The 10000-nt window shown below is 49.9% G+C and overlaps 4 protein-coding genes across 4 annotated transcripts in view; 1 reads left to right on the forward strand and 3 right to left on the reverse strand.

Annotated features, from left to right (window-relative positions):
• ENH_00060630 (hypothetical protein) lies at nucleotides 1-524 on the forward strand (the record flags this gene model as incomplete). The annotated part of the gene is made up of 1 exon (XM_013581940.1): nucleotides 1-524. A coding segment is annotated over one exon (524 nt), but the record flags the coding sequence as incomplete, so codon positions are not given.
• A 198-nt stretch (nucleotides 525-722) lies between these two features.
• Nucleotides 723-1547, reverse strand: ENH_00060640 (hypothetical protein; the record flags this gene model as incomplete). The annotated part of the gene is made up of 2 exons (XM_013581941.1): nucleotides 723-732; nucleotides 1078-1547. The coding sequence occupies 2 exons, from the start codon at nucleotides 1545-1547 to the stop codon at nucleotides 723-725; spliced, it is 480 nt and encodes a 159-aa protein (XP_013437395.1).
• A 482-nt stretch (nucleotides 1548-2029) lies between these two features.
• ENH_00060650 (hypothetical protein, conserved) lies at nucleotides 2030-2566 on the reverse strand (the record flags this gene model as incomplete). Its single annotated transcript, XM_013581942.1, has 1 exon — nucleotides 2030-2566. The coding sequence occupies one exon, from the start codon at nucleotides 2564-2566 to the stop codon at nucleotides 2030-2032; it is 537 nt and encodes a 178-aa protein (XP_013437396.1).
• A 2234-nt stretch (nucleotides 2567-4800) lies between these two features.
• The window catches only part of ENH_00060660 (hypothetical protein, conserved), a gene marked incomplete at both ends in the record, with an annotated part of 5651 nt that continues 451 nt past the window's right edge, over nucleotides 4801-10000 (reverse strand). The window contains 8 exons of the mRNA XM_013581943.1: nucleotides 4801-4848; nucleotides 4974-5027; nucleotides 6413-6467; nucleotides 6675-6757; nucleotides 6984-7086; nucleotides 7310-7390; nucleotides 8757-8790; nucleotides 9163-9217. Coding sequence (XP_013437397.1) covers nucleotides 4801-4848; nucleotides 4974-5027; nucleotides 6413-6467; nucleotides 6675-6757; nucleotides 6984-7086; nucleotides 7310-7390; nucleotides 8757-8790; nucleotides 9163-9217 — 513 coding nt within the window. The remainder of the gene's footprint in view (nucleotides 4849-4973; nucleotides 5028-6412; nucleotides 6468-6674; nucleotides 6758-6983; nucleotides 7087-7309; nucleotides 7391-8756; nucleotides 8791-9162; nucleotides 9218-10000) is intronic.

The following is a 10000-nucleotide window of genomic DNA, read 5'->3' on the forward strand; positions in this document are numbered from 1 at the left end:
GTCGTCGTCGTCGCGGGTGTACGTACACCCGGGCTGAAGCAGCTCGTGCTGCAGCACTTCCAGCAGCAAATCCAAGTGGGATCGCACGATCCCACGGAAGACGCAAGAGCTGCCATGAGTCTTTATTTGAAGTGCAAGCAGCAGCGGCGGCGGCGGAGGGAGAGGAGGAGGACGGCGGGGATGTTGTCGAGCATGCAGCAGCAGCAGCAGACACAGCTGCTGCAGCAACTGCTGCTGCTGCTGCTGCTGCTGCTGCAGCGCAGGGTCCTGCTGCTGCGGCTAACGGGGAGAAGAAGCAGCAGCAGCGGCAGAAAAAACGCAAGAGGAAGCAGCAGCAGCAGCAACCGCTGCAACAGCAACCGCAGCAGCAGCAACAAAAACAGCAGCAGCAACAAAAACAGCAGCAGCAGCAGCAACAAAAGCAGCAGCAGCAGCAACGAAAGCAGCAGCAGCAGCAACAGCAGCAAAAGCAGCAGAGAAAGAAGCGGAAGCGTCGCGAGCCTCACGAGCTCTTTCTAGACTAAAAAGAATTTTTCTTTTTAACTAATTATTTATTTATTTTAATTAATTTAATTAATTAATTTAATTAATTAATTAATTAAATTAATTAATTAATTAAATTAATTAATTAATTAAATTAATTAATTAATTAAATTAATTAATTAATTATTTAATTTGAAGCAGTTTAATGCACTACTTTCGTTTCGCTGGGATTCCAGATACTAAGGGCAGCTGCAGCAGCAGCAGCAGCAGCAGCAGCAGCTGCTGCTGCTGCTGCTGCCAGCAGCAAAACAGCAGCAACCCCAGGAAAGGAGCAACAACAAAGTAACGGCAGCAGCAGCAGCTGCAGCAGCAGCACGGCAGCAGCAGCAGCAGCAATGCTTCGGTGCACCAAAATTAAAAATATTTAAAATTGAGTCCAAGACACTGCTGCTGCTGCTGCTGCTGCTGCTGCAGCGACAGCAGCAGCAGCAGCCGCTGCTTCGGGTGCTGTGGCGGCAGCAGCAGCAGCAACTTGCGCTGCAGAGGAGCTGCAGGTGCTGCTGCTTTTGCTGCTCAGCAGCAGCTGCTGTTGACCTTGCTGGTGCTGCTGCTGCTGCTGCTGCCAGTAAAGCAGCAGCAGCAGCAGCAAACTTGATGGAGCCGGCAGCAACCCCGAGCAGCAGCTGCAGCAGCAACAGCTGCGTCTGCTGCTGCGGCTTCCGTTGCAGCATCTGCTGCAGCACCTGCTGCAGCACCTGCTGCTGCTTCTGCAGCGCCTGCTGCAGCATCTGCTGCAGCTGCTGCAGCAGCGTCTGTTGCTGCAACGTCTGTTGCTGCAGCTGCTGCAGCTGCTGCAGCTGCTGCAGCTGCTGCAGCTGCACATGCAGGTGTTGCCGCTGCAACGTCTCGTGCTGCAGCTGCTGCTGCTGCAGTTGCTGCTGCTGCTGCTGCTGCTGCTGCTGCAGTTGCTGCTGCTGCTGCTGCTGCTGCTGCTGCTTATGAATACTGGTAGTCTGGAGTGGCAATGTAGGGTTTGTGTTTTGGGTGCTGCCGATCTTCTGCATAAGTGTAACCTCTTTGGAGTTTTTCTTGATCCCACCTGAAAACAAGGGTTTAGGGTTTAGGGTTTAGGGTTTAGGGTTTGGGGTTTGGGGTGGGCTTTCAAACGAGGGGCCAGGCCTTCACAAGGGTCTAGGGTTTAGGGTTTAGGGTTTAGGGTTTGGGGTGGGCTTTCAAACGAGGGGCGAGGGCTTCACAAGGGTTTAGGGTTTAGCGAGGGTTTAGGGTTTAGGGTTTAGGGTTTAGGGTTTACTTGCACTGGCGCCACTCTAGAAACCATTTGACACACTTCGTGCTGGCAGCCTCCGGGTCCTGCAAACCCCAAACCCTAAACCCTAAACCCTAAACCCTAAACCCTAAACCCTAAACCCCAAACCCTAAACCCTAATTAGCGCCTTCTGCGTTGGAACTCAGTTAGGCGAAGCGCTGGCTGCTTCTGCTGCAGGCGCGTGCCCGCCCTTAGGGTTTAGGGTTTAGGGTTTAGGGTTTAGGGTTTAGGGTTTACGGCGTGGGCCTGGTTTTCCTTGAGGCACTTGAACTCTTCCAGCTGCAGATATTTGCATGCATCTTGAGGGTCTACTTTTTCGAGGGTTTCTCTAAACCCTAAAACCTCCTTATCCACTGATTTAGGGTTTAGGGTTTTGGAGAGTCTGCGGGGGTCGTAGAGCCCGAAGGTGTACAGCAGCGCCCGTTCCCACTTGCTGCTGCTGCTGCTGCTGCTGCTGCTGCTGCTGCTGCTGCTGCTCAGTGCCGCCCGCGCAGCAGCAGCGTCCTGCAGCTGCAGCGGCCCGTGTGCTGCTGCATCGTCTGCTGCTGCTGCTGTCTCTGCTGCTGCTGCTGCTGCTGCTGCTGCTGCGGCGTCGCCGCTCCCAAGAACCTTCAGCCCCACAAAGTCTGCTGCTGCTGCCAGCGGAGACACATTTTGCTGCTGCTGCTGCTGCTGCTGCTGCTGCTGCTGCGGCTGCTCGCAAGCAGCAGGCGCCGCAGGCAGCCACAAGAGTTTCTTGAGAAGCAGCTTCCGCATCTTCGCCTGAGGGTTTAGGGTTTAGAGATTAGGGTTTAGGGTTTAGGGTTTAGGGTTTCGCCACACAACGTCGCCGACTGCTCACCGCATGCAGCCCCGTACATAGGCGAGGGTTTAGGGTTTAGGGTTTAGGGTTTTGTCTTTCAAAAACTTACTTCCAGGAAAGTTAATAAATTGATATTTCTAGGGTTTATAACGAGGGTTTAGGGTTTAGAGGCCGGCAGGTTTCTAAGACTGGCTGCCCCAAAAGGGTTTAGGGTTTAGGGTTTAGGCCAGAGGCGCAGCTGCCTCGTGTTCAGTTCCACTCTAGGGTTTGAAACCCTAAACCCTAAACCCTAAACCCTAAACTCTCGTAATTTTGAAACATGGTGCCCTATAAAGTTCAGGCTCGAGGGTTCCTTAAGCTGGGGCTAAACACTAATTAGGGTTTAGGGTTTAGAGAGCAAACACTGTTTTAGGGTTTAGGGATATCCAGGGCTTGCGGCTACACTAAGCCCCAGGGTTTTGGGCCCATTAAGATGAAACCCTGTTTCAGGGTTTAGAGTTAAACCCTACTTTAGGGTTTATTATTTCCCGCCGAGGGTATTGATTGGAGATGAGGGTTTAGGGTGTATATACACATCAAAAAACGAAAAAATTTTGCCAGTTGCTGCTGCAGCAGCAGCAGCAGCAGCACCGACAGCAGCTGCTGCAGCAACTGCAACGTCTGCTGCAGCAGCAGCAGCACCAACAGCAACTTCTGCAGCAAATGCAACGCCTGCTGCAGCAGCAGCAGCACCAATACCAGCTCCTACAGCAGCATAAAGTGCAGCAGCAGCACGGCCACCAACAGCAGCTGCAGCAGCAAATGTAACAGCTGCGGCAGCAGCAGCAGCAGCACCAACAGCAGCTGCAGCAGAAGCAGCAAATGCAGCAGCAGCAGCAGCAACACCAGTTGCAAAAGGAGCAGCTGCAGTACCGGCTGCAGCAGGAGTAACTGCAGCAGCAGCAGTTGGAACCGCGGGAACTGCAGCAGCAGCAGCTGCAGCAGCTGCAGCAGCAGCTGCAGCAGCAGCAGCTGCAGCAGCTGCAGCAGCAGCTGCAGCAGCAGCTGCAGCAAGCGCAGCAGCAGCAGTTTGTTTAATTGCTTTGCTGCCTGTTGGCTGGCTCCAGAAGCCTGCAAACAAAGCAGCACCGGACAGTGTGTAATTAAGGTTTAGGGTTTAGGGTTTAGGGTTTCTTAGTCAGTTTCCACTCCCGCGACGTAGGGTTTAGGGTTTACGGCCAATTAAGGGTTTAGGGTTTAGCAGCAACTTGGCCAGCCCCGGGGCGACTTCAGTACCCCCGGCTGCGTGTGCACGCCCCCGAGGGTTTAGGGTTTAGGGTTTAGGGTTTAGGGTTTGGGGTTTACTTTTGGCAGAAGTGGAAGTAGTTGACTTGTTCTTCGGGTCCCGCGAGCTGCTGCAGCGCGAGTTCTGCTTCTGCTGCAGTTAGGGTTTCTCCGAAGTTCATTAAAATGTGTTTTAAAAGGGTTTTGGAAATAAACCCTTTTTGCTGCTGATCCCAAGGAGAAAACCCCGCAGCTAAACCCTCGGCGGAGTCTCCCGCTGCTGCTGCGCTGCTAAACCCTAAAAAGGTGTTTAAGTCTACCTGCTGCGGCAGCGCGGCCGCCTCCGCGAACGACGGGGACGCCCCCTGAGCCGCACAAACCCTGCTGCTGCTGCTGCTGCTGCTGCTGCTGCTGCTGCTGCGGCGGCGGTGTGGTGGCTCGGGCCGCAGCAGCAGCAGCAGCAGCGGCAGCAGCAGCAGCAGAAGGCGGGGAAGCGCAGCAGCCAACAACAGCAGCAGCAGGCGGGACGGAAGCTAGCAGCAGCAGCAGCAGCAGCAGCGGCAGCAACAGCAGCAGCAGCAACAGCAGCAGCAGCAGCAGCAGCAGCAGCAGCATGTTTACCAGACGTCGTGCTAGAATTACTGCTGACTCTCGGTCGAGGGTTTGGCTGGGGCCCTAAATGAATAAATAAATAAATAAATAAGTAAATAAATAAATAAATAAATAAATAAATAAATAAATAAATAAATAAATAAATAAATAAATAATAGAGAAATAATAATATTTAGAAATTCATAAACTCTAATTTGGTAGGCTTCTGCTAGCTGCAGAGGAGCAAACGAGGGTTTAGGGTTTAGGGTCTAGGGTCTGCGGCTGTAGCTGGCAACTTTAGGGTTTAGGGTTTAGGGTTTAGGGTTTAGGGTTTTCATACAGCTGCCTTTTCGAATTCTGCCCTGATGACTTCCTCGCTCGGCTGAGACACACAAACAAACAGATTTCAGGGTTTAGGGTTTAGGGTTTAGGGTTTGCGGCTAAGGGTTTAGGGTTTGGAGCTAAGGGTTTAGGGTTTAGGGTTTAGGGTTTAGGGTTTGGGCTCACCAGGAGTGACGGGGCAGGCTCGCTGGGCTGCTCGGCGATCGACTCTTCAGGCTCCTGATCCACACAAACCCTAAACCCTAAACCCTAAACCCTAAACCCTAAACCCTAAACCCTAGAGACTGAAGGCTGGACACCCAGCGCTGTTTGAACTGCCGTTTAGGGTCTGGCTGCATGCAAAAATAAGGGTTTAGGGTTTAGGGTTTAGGGTTTGGGGCACTTCAACAATTGGAGAGGGCTCGGGGGGAGGCGGGGCTTTGGCTCTGTGCTCAGCATTGTTCAAGTATTCCATGACCTGAAGACAAATTAGGGTTTAGGGTTTAGGGTTTAGGGTTTAGGGTTTAGGGTTTTGGCTGCGCCGAGCTGGCTGCTGCTGCTTGGCGTCTCGCGCTTCCAACAAGGGTTTAGGGTTTAGGGTTTAGGGTTTGAGGGGCTAGGCTATCTTTGGCGTCGGGAAGTTGCAAACAAGGGTTTAGGGTTTAGGGTTTAGGGTTTAGGGTTTTACGAGGTGCGCCAGTCTTTTGATTTGCTGCGCCTCTTTGTTGTTTTCTTTAAAAACGTCGGAGACTTTTTTAAAGTCATTTGTTGTCTTTTTCAAAAGTTCTTGTTGCTGCTCAAACACAAACCCTAAACCCTAAACCCTAAACCCTCGTCCCAAACCCTAAACCCTAAACCCTCATCACCACCCAAACCCTAAAAGATAAGCCCTAGCCCGTTAATTCTAATCGTGCCGAACCCCCAACCTCGACCGCTAAACCCTAAACCCTAAACCCTAAACCCCAAGCCCTAATCCCTAAATCCCAAACCCTAAACCCCAAACCCCAAATTCTAAACCCCAAACCCTAAACCCTAAACCCCAACACCTAAACCCCAAACCCTAAACCCTAAACCCCAAACCCTAAACCCCAAACCCTAAACCCCAAACCCTAAACCCTAAACCCCAAACCCTAAACCCTAAACCCTAAACCCTACCTGCTGCAGGACGTTGAGTTGGCGTTTGGTGGAGTTTTCTGCGGCTTTGAGTTTTTTTTGAAGTGCAATTTGTTTTTCATTTAAAACAAAAAAATTATTTTCTTTTTCTTTTAAAACTTCTTTGAATTTCTTTTCTTCTTTTTCCAACTTCGACAAATAAAAGGCCTCCCGCTCCAACGCCGCCTCTTTTGTTTTCTAATTTTAAAAATAAATAAATAAATAAATAAATAAATAAATAAATAAAAATAAATAAATGAATAAATAAATAATTAATTAATTAATTAATTAACTAATTTGGTTTTTTAAATTCTTTGTTTTTTCTTGAAGTCGCAGCTTGATACAGTTTGATAATTCGTTTTGCATTATTTATTCTAAACCCTAAACCCTAAACCCTAAACCCTAAACCCTAAACCCTCAAATTAAAATTAATTTCAAATTGATTTTTAAATTTAACTTTTTTAAAGACGCACAATTGCAACTTCGTAATAATGGTCTCTTTCTTCTGTCAGCTCTTCTAGATATTTCCTGCAGCACAAACCCTAAACCCTAAACCCTAAACCCTAAACCCTAAACCCCAAACCCTAAACCCCAGGCATGGAGCCAGGCACAGGGGCCTGGGAGGCACTAGGGCTGCGGCTAGGGTTTAAGCGGCGTTTTAGGGTTTGCTGCTAGGGTTTAGGGTTTGCGCTGCGACGAGGGTTTAGGGTTTAGGGTTTAGGGTTTGGGGTTTACTTGAAAATCTCCACCTCGCTGCGGGCAAGGACTTCTTTCGCCTTTGCTCTTTTGTAACTCTCAATTGCTACCAACTTCTCGTTCTGAAAACACAATTAGGGTTTAGGGTTTAGGGTTTAGGGTTTAGGGTTTAGGGTTTAGCTGCAACGCAGCACCCCGTACATCGCAGCCGCCTAAACACCCCCAGAAGTCCCAAACCCTAAACCCCAAACCCCAAACCCCAAACGCTAAACCCTAACCCCTAAACCCCAAACCCTAAACCCTAAACCCTAAACCCTAAACCCTAAACCCTAAACCCTAAACCCTCACCCCTAGGTATTCGCAAGTCCACGCCAGTTTCTCAAGACGAATAAGAGCTTCAGCAAGAGTCCCTTCGTCTGTTTCCATTTCAAAGGATTTCTGCCTCCGAGTTCTGCACAAACCCTAAACCCTAAACCCTAAACCCTAAACACTAAACCCTAAACGCCGAAGCGTCCACGGGAGGCATACGTAGTATAAATTTCCCCCCGGTGTAGCCCAAACCCTAAACCCTAAACCCTAAACCCTCGCCGCAAGAAGGCGACAGACGCAGCACCAGTCCCCTCAAACCCCAAACCCTAAACCCTAAACCCTAAACCCTAAACCCTAATTCTTACGGCGGGCGAGTCAGCTGCGACTCTCCTTTCTCTGCTTCATATTTTGCAGACATTTCGCAGTACTGTTTTGTCTTAGCGGCGCTGAAGCAAAAGAAACAAAACGAATTAGGGTTTAGGGTTTAGGGTTTAGGGTTTAGGGTCTGCAGAGTGGTGGGCTTGACGCACCGGCGCCAGAGCACCGCTGAAATTAGGGTTTAGGGTTTAAGGTTTTGGCTTCGCAGGCTCGAAGCCGCAACCCTAAACCCTAAACCCTAAACCCTAATTTCAGCGACACGCGGGCGCCAGCACATGGCTGAAATGAGGGTTTAGGGTTTAGGGTTTCGGCATGGAGTCTGCGCCGGCGTGCCCTGCGCTGAGCTCGCCTAGGGTTTAGGGTTTAGGGTTTAGGGTTTAGGGTTTACAGGGCCTGTTCCATGTTTTGAACTTTGAGTTGAGTTTCTTTTAATTCTTCTTTTGTTTCTTTTATTTTTTCATTTGCTTCTTTTAATTTCTTTTCCATCGCAGCAATTGTGGCTTTGTTCGCCTCCAGCTCCAGCTGCACTCACACCGCAAGGGTTTAGGGTTTAGGGTTTAGGGTTTAGGGTTTGGGGTTTAGAGATTCCGCCCGGCTACGCTCTGCCCTTCAGGGCCTGGAGTTTGGGGGTTTGGGGGTTTGGGCGTGGGGAGATAAGGGTTTAGGGTTTGGCCGGGCTTAGGGTTTAGGGTTTGGCCGGGTTTAGGGTTTAGGGTTTGGCTGGGTCTAGGGTTTAGGGTTTAGGTAGGGTTAGGGTTTAGGGCTTAAGACTTGTGTGGGGCGGAAGGCGATCTGCTGCTCTAATTAGAGTTGGTGCTTCATGAGAACGAAGCCTAAACCCTAAACCCTAAACCCTAAACCCTAGAGACCCCAAACCCTAAACCCTAGAGACCCAAACCCTAAACCCTAGCTGAGCCATTTCAGAGCCCAAACCCTAAACCCGCGGCCGTCGGCCCTTTCCGGCGCAGCCTTGCTGCGGCTGCGCCTGAAGCCTAGGGTTTAGGGTTTAGGGTTTAGGGTTTAGGGTTTAGGGTTTGCTTGCCCGCGCAGCTAGTTTGTAGTCGTTGAGTTGCTGCTGCTGCTGCTGCAGCAAATCTTTGAATTTATTTTTATTTTTTTCATTTTCAAAATTTATTTTTTTTAAAGTTTTTATTTCTTCTTCTTGGCGTTTCCGCAGCGCGCACAACTGGCGGTTTTCAAACTCCAAACGCCTGCACAAACCCTAAACCCTAAACCCTAAACCCTAAACCCTAAACCCTAAACCCTAGGCCCTAGGGTGGAGGCTTGGAGCTGCGGCTACGAAAAAGGGTTTGGAACTAACGAGAAGGAAAGAATAAGAAGTCTGAGGTGGTAATAGAAATCAAAATCCTAAACCCTAAACCCTAAACCCTAAACCCTAAACCCTAAACCCTAAACGACAAACTCGCACCTGACGTGTCGAGAGGGTTCTCCATTTCCTTCGAAAAACCTGCAAACACGCACGCGAACCACCTAAACCCTAAACCCTCAACCCCAAACCCTAAACCCTAAACCCCAAACCCTAAACCCCAAACCCTAAACCCTAAACCCTAAACCCTAAACCCTGCTCACTCAATGATGCTGCGGACTGTTCTTTCTTTTCCTGTGTCTTCTCCTTGTTTGAGAAGTTCTTGAATTAATTCTTCTTCAGAAAAGGGTTTATAATTATCTTTATTTTTTTTGCTTTTGTGTTTGCTGCTGGGGGTTTCTAAACCCTTGAAAAGAGGTGCAGCAAAGCTGCTCTCCCCTCCAAACCCTAAACCCTCGCGAGGGTTTAGGGTTTGGCCCGAGGGGCCCCGCGGCCCTTTCTCAAACCCTAAACCCTCGAAATCCCCGGCCCGCAGTTTCTGGCCCCATTCCCGTAAAGCCGATACCTCCTGAAACGCAAACCCTAAACCCTAAACCCTAAACCCTAAACCCTAAACCCTGCTCTCCAAGGAAGGCACGCACTGCGACCAGTGGGATTTAGGGTTTAGGGTTTAGGGTTTAGGGTTTAGGTGGTAAGCAGCTCTGCAGGCGCAGCTGCTGCGCAGTGCAAGGACAAGTGCAGACGATCAGGGTTTAGGGTTTAGGGTTTAGGGTTTAGGGTTTACGCTTTTGAGCTGCTGCACGTGAGGCGGCTCCGCTTGGCCTAGGGTTTGTGGCCCAAGACAATCTGACAGCAAATTTGTTAATTTAAATTTTGCTGCTGCTGCAGCAGCAGCAGCAGCAGCAGCAGCAGCAGCAGCTTCGCAAACCCTAGGGGCCCTCGCTGCCACGGGAGCCAGGCTGAGCTCCAACACACAAACCCTAAACCCTAAACCCTAAACCCTAAACCCTAAACCCTAAACCCTAAACCCTAAACCCTAAACCCTAAACCCTAAACCCTAAACCCTAAACCCTAAACCCTAAACCCTAAACCCTAAACCCTAAACCCTAAACCCCTAAACCCTAAACCCTAAACCCTAAACCCTAAACCCTAAACCCTAAACCCTAAACCCTAAACCCTAAAACAAAACCCTAAACCCTAAACCCTAAACCCTAAACCCTAAACCCTAAACCCTAAACCCTAAACCCTAAACCGCAAACCCTAAACCCTAAACCCTAAACCCTAAACCCTAAACCCTAAACCCTAAACCCTAAGCTGACCACTGCCCTAAACCCTAAACCCTAAACCCTAA

Source organism: Eimeria necatrix, genomic scaffold, assembly GCF_000499385.1.
Source record: "Eimeria necatrix Houghton genomic scaffold, Enh_scaff520, whole genome shotgun sequence".
Lineage (NCBI taxonomy): Eukaryota > Apicomplexa > Conoidasida > Eucoccidiorida > Eimeriidae > Eimeria > Eimeria necatrix.